General features: G+C 45.8%; 1 protein-coding gene across 4 annotated transcripts in view; it reads right to left on the reverse strand.

Annotated features, from left to right (window-relative positions):
- The window catches only part of LOC142575162 (pleckstrin homology domain-containing family M member 2-like), a 99215-nt gene that overhangs the window by 49062 nt on the left and 22189 nt on the right, over positions 1-27964 (reverse strand). For 2 of the 4 annotated variants that reach the window (XR_012826599.1, XM_075684236.1), the window contains exons 6-11: positions 26214-27043; positions 24909-24978; positions 18377-18535; positions 14985-15070; positions 13624-13762; positions 5834-5887 (exon numbers count right to left, since the gene is read on the reverse strand). Coding sequence is in view for 3 of the 4 variants with exons in the window: in XM_075684236.1 (XP_075540351.1) it covers positions 5834-5887; positions 13624-13762; positions 14985-15070; positions 18377-18535; positions 24909-24978; positions 26214-27043 (1338 nt within the window). In the remaining variant the exon portion in view is untranslated. The remainder of the gene's footprint in view (positions 1-5833; positions 5888-13623; positions 13763-14984; positions 15071-18376; positions 18536-24908; positions 24979-26213; positions 27044-27964) is intronic. The other 2 variants (XM_075684237.1, XM_075684238.1) reach the window with 2 other exon arrangements.

A 27964-nucleotide genomic window follows, 5' to 3' on the forward strand; every position in this document is an offset into this window, starting at 1 on the left:
CGTTAACAGTGCTAAAACTTTATTGGCTTTATGTGCTTTAGTGGCGATAGTCACAATGGTATGAGAAACAGCAACTGTGCATAGCACGAGAACATTGACATTAGGAGTAAGCACGTAGTCACCGTCAGGAACACAAAGGAAGCACATCAAAGGCATATACATGGCGGCTTGAGGCAGCAAAAATCGTAAGAAGTCTACAGAACATAAACAAGGCTCAGCTGATTTTGGAGGACAGCAGTGAATAGGCAGCTTGAGTTGGAGGAGGCCAGCAGAGCAGTCAATCAGTGCTGTATGGTCCGATAAAAAGTCGAAGCCGAAGATAAAGTCATGGGAACACCGTTCCAGAACAGCAAACAAAACGGAAGTGCTGAAACCAGCAACAATTGGTTGGGCAGTGCACATGCCAAGGATAATGGGCGTTGCGTCATCAGCGACCCGGATAGCCTGAGATGTGGCAGGTGTAAGGACTTTCTTCAGGCAGTAACGAAGACGGTTGCTCATCACCGAGATATGGGCTCCAGTATAAACTAGCGCTGGGACAAATACACCGTCAACTTCTACATCGACTATATGGCATCTAGTTGGCAGAGTGAGAGGCTTTGGCGGAGATGTCGACAATGCAGCGCCACCTCCAGAAGCTGTATCCTTTAGTTTTCCGGAGGTATGCACCCAGGTCGGAAAGACGGCGATGGGCGACAGGACTGGGGTGACCTGGACGACAACTTTGCGGTGAATGGGACTGGTGACTGCTTGGCGACTGTGAACGATGGTGCCATGTGGTTGTACCGTCCTTGGCATGCAGGTTCGGCTCAGCTTGTGGCTGGAAATGGCGAAAACTGCCGTGTGGACGAGGGTTGCTTGAGAACGGCATCAAGAATCAGCAGTTGCAACAGTATCAGGTGACATGACCAACATGGTGACAAAAGAAGCAAATAGGCCGGTGATCAGGGGTTTGCCACTCTGCCATGTTGCGAGAACCTTGAGGGACCCATTGATTTTGGGTATGCACAAGCAAACAGCATTCGGTTGGCTGGGAACTGGCCATGGCGCAAACTGATTGAAAGAAAACATTGGCGAGTTCTTGAAGCACAATAGCCTGAAGAAGGGAAACCATAGGAGCACATGTATCATTGACAGGTGGGCACAGAGCTGTGGGATACATGGCTTCCAGCTCATGACGCACAGTCTTCGTTAGCTGCTGCTACCAGGCAGGTGAGTCCTGTCGTTCTTCACTAGACGATGTTGCAGCCGTATTGGGAACCCGTGAAAATGACTGGTAGATACGACGGCTTTTCACCTGCTTGAAATGCTTGCACTCCGTGATAACGTCATTAACTGAAGTACAGTTCTTACAAATCAGCAGACTGAAGGCGTCATCGGCGATACCTTTTAAGACATGCCCGACTTTGTCAGACTCAGACATTTCAGCATCGCCCTTGCGGCAAAGTGCCAGCACATCTTGTATATAGGCAGCATAACCCTTGCTGGACATTTGAACTCGTGACACCAACTCTTTTTTGGCAATGACCTTCCGACCCAAAAGTTTTCCGAAGAGATCTCGCAGCTCCTTCTTGCAGGTCTCTCAGTCACGAAGTTCAGCTTTGTGGTTTTGAAACCACACTTGCGCTGTTCCCGCCAAGTAAAAAATTATGTTCACCAGCATCAATGTGGGATCCCATTTGTTGTGGCTGCTGACCCACTCATACATCTCCAGCCATCGGTGCCACAGAAGGTTCCCGGATCACACGGATGCGCGAGGACGAGAGTCGACACAGCCGACGCAGGCGTTGCCAAACCAGGCACCATCTCCTGCGACATCGGTGAAGAACCGAAATGGCAGCTACTGTGAAGCTCCATTCCGAGTCGTTACCCTGAACCTCCACCAAATGTTACAAAGAGAAAGCCTGACATACAAACGTATATACAACTATTTACATAGGAAAAAGTTAGTGGTAAATGCGCAGGCTCGTACAAAGGCCACAGCTCCAGTAGACAGTCTACCACTTCCTCTTCGTCTCCCTCTGGCGCGTATGGGCCTGTCCAAATGCACCGTAAGAATATTTCGCGAGTTTTCTTTAAACACAAAAAAAAATTCCACGCAGCATGTACATTGCCGTATATGTCTGAAGAACCCCCTTTTTCCACCGGCTTGATTGGGCGTAAATGGTGAAGAATGCTCCGGTGGCCAGCAGCCCGAGCTCATGTACCCGATGTACCAGATGTTTAATGCAGCAGAATTGTCGGCTGCAGCTTTAGCAACATCCTACATAATAACTGCACAAATGTGCGGGCAAGCAAATTTATTTCGCTATGTGGTCACTGAACTACTTTCCTTAGTGAAATATTTCACGTGCGGTGCTCTCGTTCGATGCACTCATGTGCCACCATGGTTCACGTGTTGCATGCATACAGTGTTCCATTTATCAGTTTTGCATCGTTTCTATTAGTTTTGTATCGGTTTGCTGTGTTGAATAAAAACACTGTCTCCTAGTCATAGCTAACGGTCTCTTTGTCATTTTGTTGTTGTTGTCATGGTGGCATCCCACAGGGCAAGGTATTGAGCCCTATTCTATTTAACCTAACTATGGTTGGCCTTGCTGAAATATTAGCCAAACCAACTCCCCTATCAATGTATGTTGATGATATTTGTCTTTGGTCTTCTGCGGTGACTTGTCTTCAAGTGAGCACAAGAATTCACTGGGCAGCCACCCGAACATGTTCGTATCTCCGCAAACAAGGCCTTAGTGTCATCATCATCATCATCAGCCTGGTTACGCCCACTGCAGGGCAAAGGCCTCTCCCATACTTCAACAACCCCGGTCATGTACTAATTGTGGCCATGCCATGCCTGCAAACTTCTTGATCTCATCTGCCCACCTAACTTTCTGCCGCCCCCTGCTACGCTTCCCTTCCCTTGGGATCCAGTCCGTAACCCTTAATGACCATCGGTTATCTTCCCTCCTCATTGCATGTCCTGCCCATGCCCATTTCTTTTTCTTGATTTCAACTAAGATGTCATTAACTCGCGTTTGTTCCCTCACCCAATCTGCTCTTTTCTTATCCCTTAACGTTACACCTATCATTCTTCTTTCCATAGCTCGTTGTGTCGTCCTCAATTTGAGTAGAACCCTTTTCGTAAGCCTCCAGGTTTCTGCCCCGTAGGTGAGTACTGGTAAGACACAGCTATTATATACTTTTCTCTTGAGGGATAATGGCAACCTGCTGTTCATGATCTGAGAATGCCTGCCAAACGCACCCCAGCCCATTCTTATTCTTCTGATTATTTCCGTCTCATGATCCGGATCCGCCGTCACTACCTGCCCTAAGTAGATGTATTCCCTTACGACTTCCAGTGCCTCGCTGCCTATTGTAAATTGCTGTTCTCTCCCGAGACTGTTAAGCATTACTTTAGTTTTCTGCAGATTAATTTTTAGACCCACTCTTCTGCTTTGCCTCTCCAGGTCAGTGAGCATGCATTGCAATTGGTCCCCTGAGTTACTAAGCAAGGCAATATCATCAGCGAATCGCAAGTTACTAAGGTATTCTCCATTAACTTTTATCCCCAATTCTTCCCACTCCAGGTCTCTGAATACCTCCTGTAAACACGCTGTGAATAAATAGCATTGGAGATATCGTATCTCCCAGCCTGACGCCTTTCTTTATTGGGATTTTGTTGCTTGCTTTATGGAGGACTACGGTGGCTGTTGAGCCGCTATAGATATCTTTCAGTATTTTTACATACGGCTCGTCTACTCCCTGATTCCGTAATGCCTCTATGACTGCTGAGGTTTCGACAGAATCAAACGCTTTCTCGTAATCAATGAAAGCTATATATAAGGGTTGGTTATATTCCGCACATTTCTCTATCACCTGATTGATAGTGTGAATATGATCTATTGTTGAGTAGCCTATACGGAATCCTGCCTGGTCCTTTGCTTGACAGAAATCTAAGGTGCTCCTGATTCTATTTGCGATTACCTTAGTAAATAGTTTGTAGGCAATGGACAGTAAGCTGATTGGTCTATAATTTTTCAAGTCTTTGGCGTCCCCTTTCTTATGGATTAGGATTATGTTAGCGTTCTTCCAAGATTCCGGTACGCTCGAGGTCATGAGGCATTGCGTATACAGGGTGGCCAGTTTCTCTAGAACAATCTGTCCACCATCCTTCAACAAATCTGTTGTTACCTGATCCTCCCCAGCTGCCTTCCCCCTTTGCATATCTCCCAAGGCTTTCTTTACTTCTTCCAGCGTTACCTTTGGGATTTCGAATTCCTCTGGACTAATTTCTCTTCCATTATTGTCAAGGGTGCCACTGGTACTGCATAAATCTCTATAGAAATCCTCAGCCACTTGAACTATCTCATCCATATTAGTAATGATATTGCCGGCTTTGTCTCTTAACGCATACATCTGATTCTTGCCAATTCCTAGTTTCTTCTTCACTGTTTTTAGGCTTCCTCCGTTCCTGAGAGCATGTTCAATTCTATCCATATTATACTTCCTTATGTCAGCTGTCTTACGCTTGTTGATTAACTTCGAAAGTTCTGCCAGTTCTATTCTAGCTGTAGGGTTAGATGCTTTCATACATTGGCGTTTCTTGATCAGATCTTTCGTCTCCTGCGATAGTTTGCTGGTATCCTGCCTAACGGTGATACCACCGACTTCCATTGCACACTCCTTAATGATGCCCACAAGATGGTCGTTCATTGCTTCAACACTAAGGTCCTCTTCCGGAGTTAAAGCCGAATACCTGTTTTGTAGCTTGATCTGGAATTCCTCTATTTTCCCTCTTACCGCTAACTCATTAATCGGCTTATTATGTACCAGTTTCTTCCGTTCCCTCCTCAGGTCTAGGCTAATTCGAGTTCTTACCATCCTGTGGTCACTGCAGCGCACCTTGCCGAGCACGTCCACATCTTGTATGATGCCAGGGTTAGCGCAGAGTATGAAGTCTATTTCATTTCTAGTCTCACCGTTCGGGCTCCTCCAGGCCCACTTTCGGCTGTCCCGCTTGCGGAAGAAGGTATTCATTATCCTCATATTATTCTGTTCCGCAAACTCTACTAATAACTCTCCCCTGCTATTTCTAGTGCCTATGCCATATTCCCCCACTGCCTTGTCTCCAGCATGCTTCTTGCCTACCTTGGCATTAAAGTCGCCCATTAGTATAGTGTATTTAGTTTTCACTCTACCCATCGCCGATTCCACGTCTTCATAGAAGCTTTCGACTTCCCGGTCATCATGACTGGATGTAGGGGCGTAGACCTGTACAATCTTCATTTTGTACCTCTTATTAAGTTTCACAACAAGACCTGCCACCCTCTCATTAATGCTATAGAATTCCTGTATGTTACCAGCTATATTCTTATTAATGAGGAATCCGACTCCTAGTTCTCTTCTCTCCGCTAAGCCCCGGTAGCACAGGACGTGCCCGCTTTTTAGCACTGTATAGGCTTCTTTCGGCCTCTTAACTTCACTGAGCCCTATTATATCCCATTTACTGCCCTCTAATTCCTCCAATAGCACTGCTAGACTCGCCTCACTAGATAACGTTCTAGCATTAAACGTTGCCAGGTTCATATTCCAATGGCAGCCTGTCCGAAAAATCCATTCAAAATCCATCCATCGAAAAATGGGCCCTAATTGCACTTATGAGTAAACCCATGGCACTGTACCCTGTTTCTCTCTATGGCCAGGCTATCAAATACCAGAAGTCTCAGCGCTCCTTAGGTGTGATTATTGACAGGGACCTTTCATGGAACCCTCACTGCATCTAATTGAAGCGGAGACTAATCTCGATTGTAGATATAATGAGGTTAATGTGCGGAAATACCTGAGGCACGTTGGTACGGTCCACGTTGCAGCTGTACAGAGCACTGTTTCTGGGCTTTTTATGGTACAGTTTGCCGGTTTTGGTGAACACATGTAAAACAAACATTCATACCCTCAAAAGTTAGCAAGGCCAGGCTCTACGGTCATGTCTTGGACTACCACAATGTGCCTCGACTTGGTTCCAACACGTATAACGATCGAGAACCTTAGAGCACATCTTTGACATCTGTGCAGCATACCTAGTCCCTAAATAGCTGCTTTGCCAGCACAAAAACGTCAAGCCACATTTTCTAAACTTGTTGCAACACATCAAGGCTACCTTCCTTCAGGCTTTAAACAAGCAGCAAGACCACTGTTACCCCTATGGTGCCTGCGACAGCCACAAGTACACCTCACAATTCCAGGATTTACGTAGAAGACTTGTCATTCAACAGTGGCTCTACATCAATTCACATCGTCATTACTGAACAAGGCATCTTAGCAAAGACCGCACATTTACCTCGATGGACTTGTCTCAGCCACCAGCTCCACAGGCGATGTTATCATCCTGGCCTTCCAAGTCACAATTACGTTCGAAGTGTCCCATATAATGAACTCTACGGCAACAGAACTTGCCGCTCTACATGCCGCTGTTAATTACATCGCACAAGTCAAACCCCGAAAGTGGGTCGTTCTTTTGCGACTCCAAGGCAGCCCTTCAAAGTTCTCAGTCAGCCTTAAGATGCAAGACCCATGAACAACTGGTGTTTGATGTAATCGAGAGTTCGACGGAAGCCCATCTGGTTGGAATGAAACATGACAAATAAAGACGTGCACTGACCAAGTAAAACTTATTTAAAAGACAAGATGTTTCAGCTTCCATACAGAAGTCTTGTTCACAATGGGGCGAAAAAGGTTGAAAAGGCTGCTGACAAAGGGAATGCCACACTTCTCCTGGATACGGCAATGTACAAAAGAAAAATGCTGGATCTGCTTGACGACCAGGACACTTACGTCCGGCTCACCCGAGACCTTACCTTGAAGGTTGTGGGGATTGCGTAGTCCATTTCGTGCAGCGCCATAGCCCAGCACGTTTTGGGCATAGGAGCCGCAGCGCGGCGAGGTCGCTTTCGAACTTCGCGCACGCGGTCCACCGCTTTCCTTCTCTCTTGTTCCTTCGAGGGCGTCGAACAGCAGCGGGACAGTAAAACACTTGCTGCTGTCCGCCCCCGAACGGTCCAGGGGCTCACCCGATTGGTCTGTTTGGGTGGGAACCCGCATTCCCTCTCTCCTGACGGCTCAAGCCGGCCGAGGAGCGGCAACGCGGGGAGAAGCTCTTGGACAGCGAAACGGCGCGTATTGACTTCCAATTTTCCCAGTCACCCGGTTGGCCGGTCTTGCTGAAGGTCCTTGACCAAAGGCAGTTGTGTACCTATTCACTGCTCCTGTTCTGAAGGCTACGCCAAAGAGATGCGGCTCACTTGACGTGCGTGGTCGTACTGCGCCGAGTCGCCCTCGGAGGCCACTCCGAACTGAAAGAATGTTGCCCTGGTAGAACGGTCGTTGGGAGCCATCCTCCCGTATAGCGGTGTGTTACCGCGTTTTTGAGATACTGAGTGTCACCCTTGATATGCGGGAGCTTCGGCTCACGGGGCCCACGTTGGGCGCCACTTTGTGGTCTCCGTCTATAGCGATGCTCCGCCATGAGTCACCTAGACCACCGCGCGGGTCCAAGGATCCGAGCCCCTCAGGGGGACGATCAGCTCAGCCACGTGTGTAGCGTGTGCCCGAAGCGGACGCTCGTTCGGTCTTCTCTGGGAGCGAAACAGAGCGCCACAAGAAGAAGGCCCAGAGTACAAGAAAGGCGTTTATTATACAACCACCTTGGCATTCGGGATATCTGTTACACCCGTATCGGTGCGGGGCCGCGGCGACTCCACTCTGCAGCATTCAGGGCCAAGGGCAAACGAAAGGCTTGGCTCGCAACGGGAGGTGAGCCTGGCGCCTCATCCATTCTGTGGGCACACGGTGACCAAAAGGAGTGGCTTGGCGGCGGCGCAGTTCCCCTTTCCGGACGGCGTCTGCTGTTGCCGGCTATGTGCCACGCCAGTCTACTTTCAGAGCCATTTCAGAGGATCTCTGCACCGGGCTCAAGAAAGGGCCATTTTCGAGGCTGGTGCTGGCGACCGCAATCCGACACCAAGCGGTCCTCAGATTGCGGACTCGAATTTGGCGGCCCTGTGCCAGCAACGCATACGGGAGAACCCCGGGTTCGCGGCAATGGCCGGTGCAGCGACCCCGGCGGCGGCTATCGGGAAGAGTACGGCACCGGGTGACGAGACCAAAGTTACACGCTGCGGAGCTTCCCCCACGCCGCCGCATCATGCTGAAGAACTGATGCGCGAACTGGGGGGACTTTCGTGGCCGTGCATTGCGCAGGGGAGCGTGGGCACGGACATAGCCTTATGGGACCCGTGAGTTCCATTTTCCTTGTTCTGGCCACCATTATTATTATCATTTTGTTTTGTTGTGTTATGATTTTGTCTTTTGTGCTTAACTTTTACTGTAATATATGCGTTTCTGTGTGTAACTAAATAATCTTCGTTGGGGTGGAAAATTATTACCGTTCCCCCGCTCCTGCGTTGCTGTTTTTGTTTTTGTTTGTTTATTTGCGTGTGTGTTTTGCCTTTCGTATATGCCATAAGAATATTATACGGATGTAACTTTATGAAATGGTTTCCTGTGGTGTTTTCTTTGTATGCATGGCACTGTTTACGAGTAATTGTAGAAATTTGTTTGGGCAGAGCTGAGGTTCGCACGCGCCCCGCTAGTCTGACCCCGTCAGGCCGGTGGGAGGGCAAGTTAGGAGGGGAGAGTGTGGGGACTGCATAGTCCATTTCGTGCAGCGCCATAGCCCAGCACGTTTTGGGCATAGGAGCCGCAGTGCGGCGAGGTCGCTTTCGAAATTCATGCGTGCGGTCCACCGCTTTCCCTCTCTCTCTTTCCTCCGAGTGCGCCGAACAGCAGCGGGACCGTAAAACACTTGCTCCGCCCCCGAACGGTCCAGGGGCTCACCCGATTGGTCTGTTTGGGTGGGAACTCGCGTTCCCTCTCTCCTGACGGCTCAAGCCGGCCGAGCAGCGGCAACGCGGGGAGCTCTCGGACAGCGAAACGATGCGTACTGACTTCCGATTTTCCCGGTCACCCCTTTGGTTGGCCGGTCTTGCCGAAGGTCCTCGACCCGAGGCGGTTGCGTACCTATTCGCTGCTCCTGTTCTGAAGGCTACGCCAAAGAGACGCGGCTCACTTGATGTGTGCAGTCGTACTGCACCGAGTCGCCCTCGAGGCCACTCCGAGCTGAAAGAATGTTGCCCTGGTAGCACGGTCGTTGGAAGCCATCCTCCCGTATAGCGGCGTGTTACAGAGTTTTTGAGATACTGAGTGTCACCCTTGATTTGCGGGAGCTTTGGCTCACGGGCCCCGCGCCGATACGGGTTTAACAGATATCCCGAACAGCAAGGTGGTCGTATAATAAACACCTTCCTTGTACTTTGGGCCTTCTCCTTGCGGCACTCTGTTTCGCTCCCAGAGGAGACCGAACGAGCGTCCGCTTCGGGCACACGCTACACACGCGGCTGAGCTGATCATCCCCCTGAGGGGCTCGGATCCTCAGACCCGCGCGGTGGTCTAGGTGACTCCCGTCGGAGCACCGCTATAGACTGAGACCACAAGGTACAGAAAGAACTACAGAAACTCCTAGCAGAGGTGTTCCACTTTGTTGCTCCCGAGCACAAGTCAATCTACTACTCACTTCTTTGCCATAATGGTGCGCTCCCTGCGCTTTATGGCTTACCAAATATTCACAAACCGGATGTCCCCTTGCAACCCATAGTGGACTTTACCCGTTCCCCCCTGTACAAATTATCCGGCTTTCTACGCAGAATTTTGTACCCTGTCGTCGGAAAAGGCATAACGCATCTGCGCAACTCCACCAATTTCGTTGAAAAAGTTTCGGATCTCATCCTCGACGACGATGAGCGATGGTTTCAGTTGACGCTGCGTCTCTGTTTACTTCCATTCCCACTGACATAGCCGTGGAAGTGTGTTCTGCTGCTATTGACAGTGATCCGGTTCTACCAGAACGGTCGCCGTTTGATATCCCCGACTTGAAAGGACTCCTCAGGTTTTGCCTAGGCAACACCTACTTCTGTTTCAATAAGGCCATCTAAAAGCAAGTCCACGGCACACCAATGGGTGCCTCTGTCTCGGTGACTGCTGCGAACCTGACGATGGAATGGCTGGGAAGTCGCGCGCTCGCTTCTTTTAGCCCATCACCAAGAATTTTTCTATGCTACATTGACGATTGTTTTTGCGTAATCAAGCACTGTGCTTTGGAAGCTTTCACCACGCATCTGAACAATCAAGCAGATTCCATTCAGTTCACGGTTGAGATGGAGACAGACCAGAAGCTGCCTTTTTTGGACGTATTGATGAAAAAAAGCAACGATGCACTTTCTTTCAACGTTTTCATAAAGAGTACACACACTGGCCAGCACCTGAATTTCTTGTCTGTGCACCCTGACGCTCACAAGAGGTTGCCTCCCTGTTGGGCCGTGCGAGCCGCATTTGCATGAAACCTGAAGACTTAAATTCCAACGTGCAGACAATGCAGAAAGATCTTTTGACGAAGGGTTATCTCCCTGAATTCATGAATGCTGTGGAGCACCATTTATTCAACCCTTTCCAAGCTGGCAGTGCCCGTCCGAAGAAACGCGCTTCCATTGCTTACGTGCCCGGGATATGCGAGACTTTTTTATGCGTGCGGTGTAAATATGACGCTGAGGTGGCGCAAACTGAGGCACGCACTCATTAGTCGGAGGAACAAGCTACGAAGCCTTTCCTGGCATTGTTTACAAGATCCCCTATGCGGAATGCAATTGTGTCTACGTAGGGGAGATGGGCAACATTGAACAGCGGCTGCGCCAACATCACAACGATATGGAAAGAGAAGAGTGGCTTGAAATGCTTTGGCAGAGCGTGCAGCATCGACTACGCGCAATATTAACTGGATAAAATCTAGTCTAATCGGCCAGGAAAAAAACGAAGTCATGTCTGTACCTGGGGTCTCTCAAGATACAATCTACAGAAAACACGTTCAATCGAAACAAAGAAACCCTCGCCCAGTCTTAGGCATGGTGCTTGCGCCACATGCTAAAACCTATTTAAGTAGGCACTTCAACCTTTTTCGCCCCATTGTGAACAAGGCTTCCGTAGGGAAGCCGAAACGTCTTGTCTTTTAAACAAGTTTTACTTGGTCAGTGTACGTCTTTTTTTGTCAACTGGTGTTTGAGACCAGAGAGGTTTTCCATCAAGCCCTCATAAACGGACATAACATCATCTTCCAATGGCTTCCGGGGCACTGTGGCATCGTTGGAAATGACCTTGCTGATGATGCCACCCGATCAGTCCATAAAGAAACCCTGACACTTCCTATACCCTTATCAAGGACAGACGCTGCGAGGGCTTTTTGTTTACTTGCTCAAACCAAGACTGAAACTTTATGGAACACCCCAATTTTCTCCAACTGCCATCTTCACTGGCTGGATCCTACATTGAAACTGCAGAGTCCATCGAACTTCTCCCGCCATGATGCAACTTTACTGTGCCTTCTCTGGTTAGGAGTGCCTTTTACGAAAGCCTACTCATTCCTTATTGGAATGTCCGATGCATCATTTTGTGGCTCATACAAATGTGAAGAGACAATCGAGCAAGTGTTGTGTTTTTATAATCTCTATGAGATCAAACTCGACATTTTTCGGAGCGGGTTAAGCCAATTAGATAGCAGACCATCTTCAGAGACTAAGATTCTCGGACCATGGCCCCACACGTTGCAGGCTTACAAAGCGACACGGGCACTGCTACGTTTCATGAAATCGACTGGCCTCAGTAACCGATTGTAGGCCTGGAGTTATGAACAACCGCACATTTTCACACTGATAGTACCTTCCTCCCTCCCTCTCTTCTTTTTTCTTCCCTTAAACCCCTTCCCCTGTGTAGGGTAGCACACCGGACATACATCTGGTTGACCTTCCAACCTTTCCTTTTTCCTTTTTCTCCTCCTCTTCCTCCTGTTGTTGTTGCGTGACTTCATGTCACAAATACAGTGTTCTGTTTCAGCTACACGAAATTTTACAAAAAGGCGAATTTTGGGAGTACTACATTTCCTGATATTCTATCAGGTTATGTGTCTGTCACTACTGGAAACTTGGTATCATGCAAAATATGACAGGTAATTAATAAGGATATCTTAAATAAGAGCTTAATTAGCAATTATAGAGGAAATATTGCTATTCGGGAATATATTATTATATATTAGGAAAGTCATATTATTAGGTAGCTCAACAAAAACTTTAAACAAAATCGTCTTGGGTGCTAGAGCCTGCAGTACTTTGGCACTGCGGGCAGCCCAGTATGGCAGTACCGAAAGAAATATGAAATAGTGGACCAGTGACATCGCTATCTCTACCTTATACATTGCGAGTGCGGACTAACAGTGGCACAATCTTTTACTGGAACGGGCTTCATCGCGGCCTTCTCGTTTTTTGCCTGGTGACGCCAGGAATCGACGGGGAGCATGCTCTATTCTGTTTGGAAACTTGTGGTGGTATCACAGCTTGGATGATCATATTTGCCAATAGCAACAAATAAAGAAAGGCTTTATGGATCAGAAGGAAGAGAACTCGTAACTGCCATAGCATTGGCACCCCCGCAGGTGGCGTTTTCTGATAGGGTGGAAAGATCAGCGTCGCTGACATGCTATTTAATTTTTGTTTGGGTTCAGGGCTGGCCACAGCCAAAATACTGCACGCCATAGCATCTACAACGATTTTTGTGAAGCTGTTGTTGGGCAACATATGAGTGTCAGGCTTCAATTTGGCAAATGCAATATTGCCTCTAAAATCGCTAATGAAAACTTTGTCTGTACTGGCTGGCAAGCGTTACAATCTGACAGCAAATGTGCAAACGTGCTTATCACAAGTTATCAGTGCAGCACCCTATGTTATTTGGTGCAAAAAATAAAACAGCCTGTATACCTACTATATTAGCGATCTCTAGGAACGAAAGCAAGGGGGGGAGGGGGGGGGCAAGGATCTAATGTGGCTGTGCTGGTGCTGAAACATCATTCCCCCCACCCCCCACTCCTTGAAAATTTTCGAAATCCTCACCTTCCTGACTGCACCGGGAGGGAAGTGGGGGGGGGGGGGGGAAGAGACAGAAGAACTATGAGCCCAGGGTGGCAGATGACCTAGCTACACCTCTGTATACAAGTGCATGACATCGGCTTTGTCATCCGCATTAACGAAGCCATTCGAAGCAATGTCAGCAGCGCTCCAGTACACATGAACTGTGCACTGCCATAATACACAGGCCCGTTGTCAGACCTTCCATGCTGCATAGTTCACGAGAACCCAGCTTGGAAAAAGTTTTTGACACAAGGCACTTTTGTCAAACTTTTGTCAAAGCCACTTCATCGTTTCCACAGCCGTATTACCGCGTTTGCTCTAAAGGAGCTTGGAGCCACAATAAGTTTGCTTTAAGTAAGACGCGCTGCAATAGCCCGCATGAAAATTCAGACTGTTATGCTATCTTCATTCGCAATAACCAAGCATTCGTTATAACTGGGTCACTATAAGTGTGCTCCAGAGTACATATTTGATGCATACAAGATGCAAATAGTAACCAAACAAATAAAGTTACAAATGCATCGCGTAAAGCAATTATAAGAGAAGTTTGCACTCTTTGGATTCTTACCTCTTTGGCTTTTAATTCGTGTGCCAAGAGCTTCTTCATGGCATCTAGCTGTTCAGAGCAGTGACTCACTATTGATGGAAGGCACTTGACTCCATTGTGAGTTCTCCGAACGGCTAGATCCAGGCTTGAGAGAATATTCCTGCACATAAGCAGAAGAGCAAAGAGTAGAAAGGAATCTCAAGAACAAAGTAAGGAGTATAGTCACATTGTAATCTAGCATGAACTGCAGCACAAAACAACTGTAAAGTTTGTGCTTGGCATAACTTCATGTTCCAACTCAGCAGCCAAGTTACAGGGACAAGTGGACACGCGTACCATGGCAGCTCAAACTACAGGCTCGCAATGCAGAAGGAAACATGCTACTCTCCCAAGATCATGCCATTGTGCAAAATTTTTTTGCAACACGGCTGCACACAACCATATCCATAAAGATAAAATTAAGCATGAGCTGATGGCTGTGAATAGACAGCACAGAGCGTTATGTCCCGTTTCATCTAGTTTGTTGCCTTTTCTTGCGCATTTGTCGCAGCCTCGAAAAATGCACCAACTCACCCAATTGTATTCATTGAGTATTAAAAAAGAAGGTCATGGTGGATTATTCTCTGGCTGACCGAAGGAATAAATGTGGCCAGTCAGCATGCCGATCAAATGTAGGTGGACTTACTTCTTTAAGAACGCATAGCTCTAGTCATAAATGTGACAGCAGATGTTTTGATGCACAACGATGCCGTAAATCACAAATGTGCTGTGAAGACTTTATGGCATTATGTAACACACACTATTCCCTTTAAATTTGTTTTAAATGATAAAGGACTGTATGGACCCCTGTGCCATGTAGGACAGTAATAGGTCCTTCACCTGGCAGTCGTCGAAGCATACAAGCCAAACAAGTACTTGTTGTTGTTTGCACATTACATTAGCTAGCAAGAGCTTACATCATTAACAGATGACAAAAAAACACATAGCTCTGCAAATATGCAGGCATTTCAAAAAATCAAATTAGGGTTTTAACTACCCCAAAGCAATACTCAGGCTATGAGGGACACCGTACTGCAATACTCTGATTTAACTTTTACCACTTGGTTTCTTTTAATGTACATTTAAATCTAAGTACACAAGCATATTTGCATTCTTCTCACATCAGAATGTGGCTGTTATGCCAGGGAACCATACCTGCGACCTCCTGCACTGCAGTAAAAAGCCATAGCCACAGAGCCACAGCAGCAAGTATTGCCAACAATTGTACTACATAAGAAATATGATTTTTCTCCTATTTTCTCACACAACTATTAATGCTGTTTTGTAAAGGTCTGAAACATAAAGGGGCAATAACAGAAAAAACACTCCTTCAGAAACAGTACCTCGTTAGCTCAGCATGGCCGGTGGCCACATCGGCCTTTTTCCCAGAATTGCAAGTCAGGGAGAAGCCCTGGTAGTTCAGCCAGACCTAAAGATGGGAGGTGATACACAGAACAATGCTTGCCACTTGAGTAATTACAAGTAAATGAGGAAAAGTACCTTTGAAGTATAACATTCAAACACCAACACTGCACATACTATAAAATCCCATGAGATAGCCGACCTAAAATTGAGTGGAAATATGAGATGAGCTAACTTTCAGTGTGGTGGGTAACTTTCACTTTCTTTAAGCCGGGAGCTTAGTCAGGGGTGGGTTATCTTTTTGGAGAGGGGCATCCCTTGGGATTTTACAGTAATTACAAAAAATAAACAGCATTTTTCACTTTTAGTGCATGTGACATGTATCAACAAGTGCTACTTTTCAAATATTTTAATGACCATGGTGTCGAGAAACATAGAAAGGACTTCTCAATCATTTTTAGTTCTCCTTTCCTGCATATCAGCAGTGACTTTCATGGTGTCGGTATGCATGCATGTTCAATCATTTGTACAAAAACTTCGAGGACGCTTAAGCTTCCCCTTTAAGAGTGGAACGTGTTAGCGTTATCGGGCCCCATTGTCGTCGACACCAACACCAGATATTCTGCGACACAGAGCCCGATAGAAAACAATGGTGGGCCAATCCCGGTGGCAGTGCAGGGTAGAGATTGCTCGTCCCCCCCCCACAAGGCAGAGGCTACCAGTAGCAACTCTGATCAATGGCTCATACCTCCGTAAGTAAGGAAGAAGGGGTTTGTGTTTGAATTTCTGCGTAACAAAATTATGTTTTCTTGTATATTCAAACTACAAACCGACACTACCGTGTCTGTAGGTTCTGTGTAAGTTGGACTTTACGAATTTTCTGATGCATTTTACTTTGAGAAATTCAATTAGTTCAGAAATGCCTATGCACAACGTGGAGGGCCTGCGTGGTTGTGGTTCGGGATAATTTTTTCTGGCAAACAACGCCGCCGACACCAGATTTTCTGCGACACGGGGCCCTTAACGTTACAGAGCTGAAATTCGCCAATTCTCTTCGTATTTTAGGCATTCATTACACTTATGATGGCTTATCAGACTCTGTATGGCTCTCAATTCTTGAAGATGTAAGGCGAAATATGCAGGATGTTCAAGGATATGATTTACCCCTATTATGAAGAAAGCACTTAGCACAGTCTGTATTTTGGGGCCAAGTGTGGTATGTTTGTCAGATTGTACAGCCACCATTACAGGTTACTAGGTACTTGCAGTCCCTTCTTGGTTCGTTTTTCTGGTCGGGCAGTACAGAACTTGTTTGTCGCATGGCGCTTAGGCAACCACGCTCTCGCGGTGAGTTCATGTTCTCATCCTTGTCTGTCTACTGCTTGCTCTGCAATTTCTGCTCCACCTGTTAAAGCATGATCAATGCCCTGCGTTTGAACTCACCTGCTATTTCTTCAACACAAAAACTTGTTACATGCTACCGGACGTGCATTTAAATCACAGACCACAAGTAGTAAATGCACCTGCATTTTACTCTACGGCCGTGGCATTTTATCGCCACATACAACAGGTATGTCCTGATGTAGACGTTCTCGAAAACTGTGTAGCAGGTACTATGTCAGCGTTACTGCTTTCTCTAGTTTCGCCAGTGTGCCGTGCACATTCCAATAATGTGTCGTGGGATGCGATAACGGCGTCATTTCTGTCTGGCCACCTATGCGACTTCATGTGGCATCAAGGGTGGCAAGCGCTTCCAACGCTTGACAGGATAGAGTGATGGGGCATAGGCTCATCTTCGCTGTGTCCTAATTGCCCCCTTCAAGAATCTAATAAGCATGTGCAGCTGCAATCCATCGTTGCCAGAGTATTTTGGAGGGCCGTGCATACTGGTTTCCATGGCCTTGGAGTTCACCGCTTTATTACATCTGGTCACTGCTCATGTGGCCGCTTTGCGCAACTTTCGACAGTTCCATCGACAGTGGTAATGCCATTTCTTGTCAGTGGCTGACAGACGCATATGGCTTAATTTCAGACCAGCCTGGTTCTTGTAGCCAGGCCATTAAAGGTATTCATTGAATGTGCATAGAATGTAGGTGCCCGTAATTTCGGTGTGCGCATGTGCGTGCTCTCGTATACATGATCATTTTTGTATATACACATCTCATAGCATCACTACAAAATTATGTAAAGTGTCTCTGTCACATCATCATTGTACATAACCATTGTGTACACTGTATATATTGAACATCATTTTATACATGCAACAATTAGTTTGTGTAACTGCGTGTTTCCGTAGGTCTATGTTATATGTTAGTAAGTGAGGACTCGGACACTACTTTGAAAACATGCCGTGTGTACAATGCTTTGTTTTTTGTATATGTTATCATCCTCATGGAATCGTGCCATGGCTGTGACTCAGTGTTCGTATTATCTCTTGTTGAAATAAACTTTTTCTAAACACAAATTTGCCAATGTGATGTTTGTTTAAATGACTGAGCAAATTACTGAATGGTTCATCAGATAAAAGAAACTTAAAATGGAAAGTGCAAGCATCACTGCACATGAGTGCACAAGCATTGAGGTCAACCTGTCCTACACTGGGCCTGATCAAGCATATGTGTGGTAACAAAAGGTTGGAGGCAGTAAAATATGGCACGTAATAAAACAGCGATGCTAGTGGGAGGTTATGCAGGGCTTTTTTTATACAGTCACTACTCATGACAAAGCCTTTAATACTGCAGTACAACGGTACGGCAGGAATAATTTGCAAGAGAACATATAATTTACATTCAAGACTGCCTTAGGTCCCTGTATTTGCCCTGAAACCAAAATAGGACAGTGCGAGAAGATTCCTAAACATGAGTGCTACTCGACAATAACAGACCTGCAGTGCACACCTGACTAACCTTCTCTCAAATACCAATGAAGTGGTCCCTTTCATACACCAAATATTACATCAAAACAACATTTCTAACACATTCTCAAAGATTTAATGACAACAAATACTAGTGGAACAAGTAAATGTCCCAACTGTTTCACACCACTGTGGCCATTGATAAAGTAGTTGTCATGGAGATAATGAGGAATCCAAGTTCTCAGCTTCAAGTTTCCTGAAAGCACCAGCAGCTTAACTAGTGTATGAAGAGCTTACTTCTAATCTTTTAGTTCTATTGTGAAATTTGAAGCAGGCAACACGCATTCAAAAAGCACTGCTAAACAAGTGTTTTGTCACATGGTGATGTCCTCAATCAAGTGTCGGCAACATTAATATTTTGACACAAAGTGTTCAACTTTCAACACTTCAGAAAAGAGAAGCATGTTGTGGACCAATGAAACAATTAAGCATCAAGAGCCAGCAGATTTGTCTACTCACTGTGACCACCTTGACTTCAATGAGGCGCACAGAAAAATCTCTGGCAAACAGGTTCACCTCAGCCCTCGGTCGAAGTATGTACAGAAATTTGTTTGTCATCAGGACATAAATAGGCTCCAAAAGTCCTTTTCCATCACAGCACTTCCATGCCAGAAACATCTGAATGTGTCGAACAGCAAACACACACAAAAATAAAAGTCATGCTGTAGTCTCCATTAAGCACAAGTCATAATACAGGATATTGCCAGCTTTGTAATAGTTTTATCTCAATTTCGAGGCACATACATGATTGGGCACTATATACTCATTAGATAACTTGCACCTACACTCACTTTAGTCTGATGCAATAATCGAGATTTCTTACTAAAACCAAGGGCATCTACGATATCATGACCTTCAACACACTCAAGAACTATGCATTGTGAGAATAAAGCAGATGGGTAAGAATTTTTTTTAATAATAAGGCCTTTTTTTTTTTGCGCCCAATGCCACAGTTTAAGCCAACTAGTATAAAAAGTGAAAAAAAATGTAAGCTATGGCCCAGAGTTTAGGCAAAAAGTCTACACAACTAAGCTTGTGTTGATGAGCAACACATTAACATTTGAGCGATGCAAATTCTGTTAGAGTAAAACCTCGCTATTATACAACTTCACACAGGACGTAACGCCAGGGCACACCGAGTAGTGTGGACTTGCAAACATCGGCTCCAGCGTCTTCAAATGATTTTGGTGAATCTTATTTTGCCATATCCTGGAAAGTTGTGCATCATTCAACGCAGTTCGCAGCAAGGAACCAGCCCATACTTGACTTTTGTCGATAGGTGAGCTTCTTGACAATTTGAGAGACTTTGAACTACTGACCACATTGTTTGTCGGCTCACCCTAACAGGCGCAGCCTAGCGTCAGTGCGGCGTCCGTGGTAGGCCACGGCCTACTCGGCGTTGTAGGGCGAAATGCCTGAAATTGAGATGGTGGAAGGGGGCAAGATTGACCCCGACAAAGCGAATTGCCCCGGCTGGACCATGGCAGCGGACAGAAACAAGAAGGCTCGACCAGGGATTCCGAAGTCAACGGCCAGCACGGAGACGCACAATGGCAAGAAAGGCGGTTGCCACACGGCCACCCCACAGAGTGCGATGAAGCAGCTCGTGAATGCCTCAAGACTCCCGAAGATGCCTCGGGACCATATACGCATCATCACACCAAGAGGAGGTCTCGACGTTACGAAAGTCAGTACAATTCGACTAGCCCAAGCTTTGGCCATGGCGGCGGCCTTAGCTCCAGATGAAATGGGTGGAAACATCTGCCCCAACGCTGCTCAGAACATTCTCGTCGTTTCTACGCCGGCGAGGAATAACGCGTGTGCCTACGAGGCCGTTCAGCAGATGCACCTCAGGGAAGCCAAGTATGACGTGGCAGCTTATTTAGCCACCTCGGACAACACATGCAAAGGAGTCATTCACGGGGTCGACACCGACTTCAGTGATGCTCAGCTGTGGACAATGATTGTTAACCAACAGAAGCCAAAAGCGCTCGAGATGAGATGCATCAAGACTACTACGATGGTGGTCTAAGGTACGAGAGCACCGAACTACATCATGTGTGGCGCAGGCATGCTGCCCTGCACGCTATACAGAAGACAAGTGGAAGTGTGTTACAAGTGTGGCAATTTTGGACATCAAGCCAATGTGTGCCCGAACCCAAGTAGGAAGAAATGCAGGGGATGTGGTCTAGCCTCCCCTACCGAAGATCATCAGTGCACGTCAAAGTGTGCCATCTGTGGGGGTCCTCACCTCACTGCGAACCGCAAATGCAAGCAGCAATTCCAGCTGCCCTACATAGTACAACAAAGATGACGACAGCGCAGGTGCACCAAGTAGTCACAGGCAGCCCAGCAAGTTCGTTCATGTGTCTCCAGCGTGGCAAGCATGCTTGCACCTGCGCGTTAGTTGATGACAGTGGTCCAAATGTCGTGCCGAAGTGCGCCGCGTGCCCTGGTGTTTAAAAATGGTGGGCGGAGGCCGGTTTGTTTATCGTTGTCGTTCACGGTTTTCTTCGTTAGGGCATGGTTATTTTTTTTTGCTTGTGTGTGTGTGGTAAGTAAATGATTTGCACTAAAAAATCATATCATTACGATATCATCGAGCGATGCTCAAGGGACGAGCCACCGTGAGAACGACGACAAAGTGGGTCTGTGCCCTTGGCGCGGGTGAGTGTCGGCCTGGTGGTCTGGCTCTAGTGTAATAGCCTGTATATAGCCTTTTTCATCTGTTTTTTTCCACACGTAACAATATATTAATTAAAAGAAAATGAGACATCCACCAAATCATAGCAATTACCACAAAGAAATCCCATACGGGTTCCTCGTAAGGAAAGTAACGCAGTTGATGAAAAATTTGTTCTGATCCGGGGCTCAAACCAGGGACTACCGCCTTTCTGGGGCAGCCACTCTACTATCTGAGCTAACCAGGCGGCTAGCAGATGGCAGGGCGAAGTCGAATTTGTTAACAACTCGAAGCAAGAGTTTGACATAATAGTCCTTTGTAGAAAACTCTTGCTTTTGCCTACGTGGTCGTGGTCGCCTCTGTTTCGAGTTTCAAACGTATTACTTGCCCAGAAGATGGCACGATCATCCAGCAAATGGAACAGAAAGAGAACTTTCAAAGGTAATCAGTATTCTGAGCAAATGTATTCACAGACAAACACAGAACACCAATGAATCACTCAACCAACTCATCTGGTGCCGCTGCCCTAAGAAAACTTTGTCAGTGCTTACACATTGAAGACAGCAACTGACAATGCTGCAGCCTATTACAATGACAGTAATTCTGCATGAAAAGCTGTTCTGGAGGTCCTTGGAATTGTTCCAGGTCTGTTTTGTAATATTGCCCTCAACAAGATGGACAAAGAGCATGTTGACAGGGCAGAATTCTATGACTGTGCCGAGAGCAAGGAAGGACGACGGATAAAAAGGAACACTAAAAAGGGTTTTGGAGACACCTGCAAGAAAGTCAGCAGTGAAATATATTCTCCTGGGGCATTTTGAGCATCCACAAGCAGTATTTGAACATAAAACTACAGTTTTCTAAAATTGAATTTTTTATGAATTTGTCAAATTCAATGTACCTTTTCTCAGAAAGTATTCATCTCATTCCAGTGAAACTTTGTACACATGTACAACAACCAGTCAAATATTCTGAACTAAAAGAAATCTCTGATGATATGAATGGTAATAGTGGAAAAACTTACACTGCAAGAAACCCCCCTTGTGGCTTTGTGCAAGGAGAGATATTTTTTTTTGGGGTGCGAACTCCAAAGTGGATATGATATCTCTTTAGTTCAGATGTAACCTATGGGTATTTAGAATAAGACTGTGTAATATCATCACATTCCTCTGCGTGATTGCAGAAAAAAGGTACATCAAATAATTGAACATACCTGAAATTTTGGGGGTGGGCTACAGGAAAGGCAAGCCATCTAGACACAAACAAAGTGGCTTGTGTTGTACCCAAGAGCATCTTTTGTAAGTGCTTGAAATTTGATGTGAATATCTGCAGCCGTTTCTAAAGTATTATGTTAAAACTAACATGTACCATTTACCCTACCATACCTCCTTAAAAGTCAATAGGATGGATGCACACTTGGCGCACCTGGTAGAGGCCAAAAACTCCTTCGGGAGGCCTTGGATGTTACCAAAGAGTACTTGAAAGGAACGGGACTCTGTCACCATCAAAGTCAGAACTACTGCTTTATAGATCAGATTACAGGGGCAAGAGACACCCTACCCTTCTCGACCAGATTCCCATTAACCTATACGCAGAATATGGTCAGATGATCCCCAGAGTCGAATCGGTCAGGATTTTACATCTGATACTAAATGTGAAGGGAAGCAACAATCAAACTGTTGTTTGTCCGCATCAAAGCAAAGACGAAAAACATGCTCCGATTAATCACACAAGTCTCGAACTGTAGAGGCAGCCTCAGTGAGAGTAATCTCCTTAGGCTGTATCATGCGTTCCTCATGAGCCACATTAACTACGTAGCATCAGAACTCAACTGGTCCCAGTTGGAGGAGGCCAAAATTGATGCGCTGATGAGAAAAAGCATGAAACGCATACTGGGAATTCCCACTAGCACTAGCGCGGAGCAGTTCTTACGATTAGGGATTCACAATACCTGTCTGCCTCTCGTCTTCGAAGGCAGGCAGATGCATATTAATGTCTGCAGGTCTGGTCCCTTGGCTATCAATGCGAATGCCATCATGCTCTCTCACACCATTAGGGCGACCCTTCAAGTTAGCCCTTTCCCTTGGAATGTACACCCCCAATATAATGCAGCTAGACGCAAGGCATGAGCACGATCACTCATTGACTTTATGCACGAAAGCCTGCAATTAACTACCTATGTAGATGCCGCCCAGTATGGGCGCACAGATTCATTTGTAGCTGTTGTAGCTGATCCTCACGGGAAAATCCTTAATTCAGCTTCGGTAAGACACACCCCGGTAGCGGCGGCTGAACAGGCTGCCATCGCACTAGCTATGAATGACCCCTCACAGCCTTACATCTACACTGACACGAGGTGAGCCACACGAGCCTTTCTATCCGGCCTAGTCTCGAAAGAGGCGGCGGCTATAACCAAGCAAAGACCACCTGATGCTGTTCACACTATCATGTGGTTCCCGGCGCACATGGGAAATAATGTACATCCGAGCAAACCCAATCCAAATGAGCTAGTTCGTGACCAAGTGCAAGGTCTAACATTTTGCAATGGTCCTGATATGCTAAGCAGTCAGGATTGTGAGCATAACTCTGACCCTTTACTCTCTTTTCATGAAATAGTCAAACACTATCAGCTTGGGCACAGGCAATTCCCGCTCCCACACCCAAAGCTAACTAGATCTCAATCTTCCACATTGAGAATGTTACAAACGGTATCTTTCCCTTCGAGAGGAAAGTTTAGCCACTTTGCTCCGGACATCGACCCCACTGCCCTGAGTGCAATGAAGAGTACTGCTCGTTAGCACACATGCTCTGGCAGTGTTCTGCATTAGAAAACACACCTTTTAATAAACAAGGGGACTGGCAAGAGGCCCTTAGATGCAGCGATCCCCAGGACCAACTAAGGGCCATCCAAAGGGCCTGCAAACGGGTAGAGGAGCATGGTCTTCCGGCCCCAACGTAGGAGTAGCCCGTAACTACGACTTAGTAGTTCCTTAGGACCTTAATAAAGTTTGTTAACTGACTGACTGACTGACTGACTGACTGACTGACTGACTGACTGACTGACTTCACACAGCAGAGCTTTGTTTGTAGCAAACTTGCATGCTTTATGCAGTAATAATGTGGAAAACCCATCAGAGTAAAGATCAACGACCTTGACAGCGTTGCTATACACCAGATAAGTAAGGTTGGTCACTATGCTAATACTCATGCCTGTGGGGTTTACAGCAGATGTGCTGCAATATCTGGCATTCTCTTTCCGTGAATTTTCAAACCAGCTGCCACCAATATGCAGCTTCCCATTTGTGTTGTTCATTTGTGGCGAGCTCAGACCCTAGGTGACTAGCTTCGCCCCCGCTCCCCTGTTGTGCAAAAGCAAACTTCTTGATGGCACGTGGTGCCAGAACTCTGTGCAACTAAGGGGAACAGCGGAGATATCGCAAAGAGGGCAAATAATAACAATGAGGATTCTTATAGCCAAGCTTTAAATCTAATGGTTCAGTCAGCTACAACAATATATGTCTGTGCGTACACACACCCAAGCGGCCTTGTCGCACAACTAAGCTGCCCTGTCATGCGTGCATGCACTTGGACACTCAATGCAGCACTTTGCAACAGGTTACATACAGTATACATGGTTAGATCTTGTTAGAACTGCAACATTTATTACAAACCACAAAAAGTCTCGCCTTGCATTATATTTGTGCAAAGAAAGCAGATGCGCTTCTACTTTTGGTTTTTGCACCATAAAAATGGTGCCTTAATAATCAACAAAATACTGAAACAATCTTTTTACCTTAAGTATCTCTTTTGGATCAACTACACTTACAATGAAGGTCCAGAAACATTGCACATCTTGTCTGGTTCTGAACTGTTTAGTGTAATGGAGTTTTGCACTAGCATAGGCGTGCATAGAAAACCTAATGCCCAGGGCTTGCCAGTGGGAGTGAAAATATAGTAAAGTATGGCCCACATAAAAGAGGAGTAACAGGGGGCAATACCAAGATGCTCGCTCACTTCATGCGCAACGCTATGCACACATGAAACATTTACTGGTAACAGCAAACATGAAAAACTGCAACACAAAATTATCTAATACTCATGTAATGCTGCAAAATTCATCCAAACAACAAAGTCAAGAAAATTTTCCCGACACTTATCACATGACTGTTGTGGAAGTAATCACATCGAAGCTGCACATTGTTTCAGAACTCATTTTTAAAGCACCAGTAACTATGCAGGACACTAATTATGAGTCTATTGCTGTAGCAACATTTCGAAAAACTAACAACACACATAAAACTTCCTTACCTTGTAGAATTTCTCATCATCTGATTCAAATATCTCTAGTGTAAGATGGAGGAGAGCATTATTTTCTACCCTGAAAGAAAAAATAATGATTTCACTATTTTTTGCATGTTTCACATATACACTAGATCAGGGGCTCTCAAACATTCTAGCCTTGAGGAACCCCACCTGCCTTCCGAGAGTGCTGCAGAACCCCTGTCTGTGATGACATCAGCGTGCTTTTACTTCAGAGGCGCCCTGCATGTCCCTACTCTGACGGTCATTGTCAAATATGGATAATGAGCCAACATGCTGCTAGATTCGAAAGTTGCTTTCAGCTTTCAGGACTTACATGTTCATCCTCACTCGACCCGCCTGCAAGCTCGAATGAAATGCTTCTAGTGTGGACACAGTGAGACCGTGAATCGCACAACAATCAGTCTTGAACACCGCTACTGCTATGGCATTTTTTGCGACGACTACCAAAGTACAGAAGTGGTGGTATTAATTGTTAAATTCAAACTCTACTGCAAAAAATTCACTGAAGAGGATATGGCATCAGATTTCTTCTGGTCGCTTGCAGAGCTCTAGAACACCGTTTGTGAAACCCCAGAGTTCAACGGAACAGTTTGAAAACTCCTGCACTAGATAGAGAAGATAGAGACTAGCCATGAGCTCCAATATTTCATTACATGCTCTCAGACAACTGAGGTCGAAAATTCATATTCCCCATCAATTACTGCTACAAACAGCAACAAAAACAGCAACAGCTGCTGTAGCTTTTGAGATATATACACGCACAAAAAGCCCAGTCATGCAGAGGGCATAGCAGCCCAGAATGGAAGTGAATTTTACACCAGTGGCTGCTTTTCCTTTCATATTTCAAACATGCTCACACAAAAATTTTAAGCTGCCATTCCATCTAAAACATTACATTTCGCATGTGCATTTATCGTATTGAGTGATTATATTTTGTAGGCTTCATTCAGGTTTCGTTTTTACAGTTAGCAGGTAGGTGCTTTGCCAGCTCCACATATTGAATGGAAAATATGCTAAAGTGACAAAAATGATTTTTTCTTCTTGACAAGGCATTTCGACTGCATGCAACTATAGTAGCATTAAATTTCCTGTCTGAACAAATGGAGCTCACAAGCATGGCAAAGAGAATATAAGGCAAGCAAGAGAAAGCAGACAAGTAATGATTAAAGGCAGCATGCACAAGCTCTGAAAATTGTACATATCCCTGAATAGCTGTGCTGTGCCTTGTTTCAGCGAGAGTAACAGTGCAATCCAAAGCCCCATTTTGTAAAATGTACTCTGTGTGCTTACTTGATATCAAATCCTTCCTTCTTGCTTGTCTCTACAAGCAGTTCTTGTTCAACAAACTTTGAAGACTCCGCTGCCTCTCCTTCTGTAGCAGAACCATTGTCACCACTGTCATCACATGTCACGTCTGAGGTGCACTTGCCACTACAATCATAGATGGAAAACACATCCTCATGCTGTTCAGAGTCATCTGTTGTCCTCCCTTCCTGCCTAACTTCATCAACCTCTTCTTCACAGCCATCTGGTGCACCTCTGTCACTTTCCACAAATGCATAACATCCCGAGTCTCTCATGGAACCAGTCGACTCAGTCATCGCAGCAAAACATGCAACACCAGTCCTGCCCTTCTCGCTGAATGGGGCCCCTTGCGAGGAGTGTACAGGCTGCCCTTCAGCTCCAACCAGTGCCCGCCTCAGTGGAGCACACACCTTGCCATCAACATTCGTTGCCTCGCCAGCTTCCAATATCACTGTCGTTACAGCTTCACTTCCAAATGTTGACAACAGCGTTCTTGGTTTAGCAGTACTGTGGCCTCCTCCTTTGCGTCGTGTTATCACAACTCGTGTCACCTCAAGTTCTAAAGCAGCTGCTTCACTGGAGTCGGCAGATGATGGTGGAACAACGTCTAGGTTGATAATGCGCCGAATGTGTTCTCGATCAAGAAAGGCAGCACATTCAGCACAGCCACAAGTCTCGGGGACATGCACTTCCTCCGCAGGTGATGCCAGAGAAGACAGCGTGGCACAAGAGACACGAACACTCTGGATGCCCGAGTCATCCTCACGAGAGCTGGTCGAGCTGTCTGTTGATGATATGGTCATCACAGAAACTCCCTGTAGCCAGGTGACGGGAAGCATTATTAGGTATTCACCCTATACTAGCGTTTCAGCACTAAAAGCTCACACTTGCCCACCTCTCGCTGCTGCACAAACTTTATCATCATCTGCACCTTCACCGTATCTTCGAACCAGCGACAGCCTTCTTTCCACAGACAGACCATATCTTCAAGATAAAACGCATCAGTTGTCACTCAGCTAACTATGCTAACTCCTTCGTTCCCCGAACAATTGTTGCATGGAATAACCTACCATCATAAATTGCTACTCAAACTGATTTCGCAACCTTTCAGGAACTTTTACGCAATAGTTATGTGTAAATATCCATCCTGTACTGTTTCTTCATATGTTGTTCAATGTATTATTGTTTTGATCATTTGTCTTACCGTTCTGCGTGCACATTGTAAAGTGTATTCATGTCTTATCAATTTGTTAAGGTGACAACTGAAGCAGTCTTGAGCAACACCTCGTTTTACTTCTTTAACATTTTGCCTATTTAATTCCCTTAATTTGTTTTCTCAGACAGTTTTGTATTTTATATCAGAGTTTCACTTGACTAATTTATTTTGCATATTGTTTTACTTGTGTATTTTGCTAGACATCGTAATTTTGTATAACTTTTGTGTTTTCTTTTTAATTTTGTATAACTTTTGGGTACTTTAGTTGTTTTTTTCTGTAACGTGCAAAGCTCGCATTTTTTCATGTATCGGTTCCCCCTATGTAATACCCCTTCGGGGGCGTTTAGGGGTATTATGAAATAAACAAAAAAGAAATTTGAGAGACCAGCCATGAGCTCCAATATTTCATAACATACAATTAAGACAACTGTAGCCAAACATCCCTGTTCCATGTCAACTGCTGTTGCGAGCGGCAACTGTTGCTGCATCTTCCGAGATTAAGCATGCACGAAAGCTCACG

The sequence above is a fragment of the Dermacentor variabilis genome, chromosome 3 (genome assembly GCF_050947875.1).
Source record: "Dermacentor variabilis isolate Ectoservices chromosome 3, ASM5094787v1, whole genome shotgun sequence".
Taxonomy (NCBI): domain Eukaryota; kingdom Metazoa; phylum Arthropoda; class Arachnida; order Ixodida; family Ixodidae; genus Dermacentor; species Dermacentor variabilis.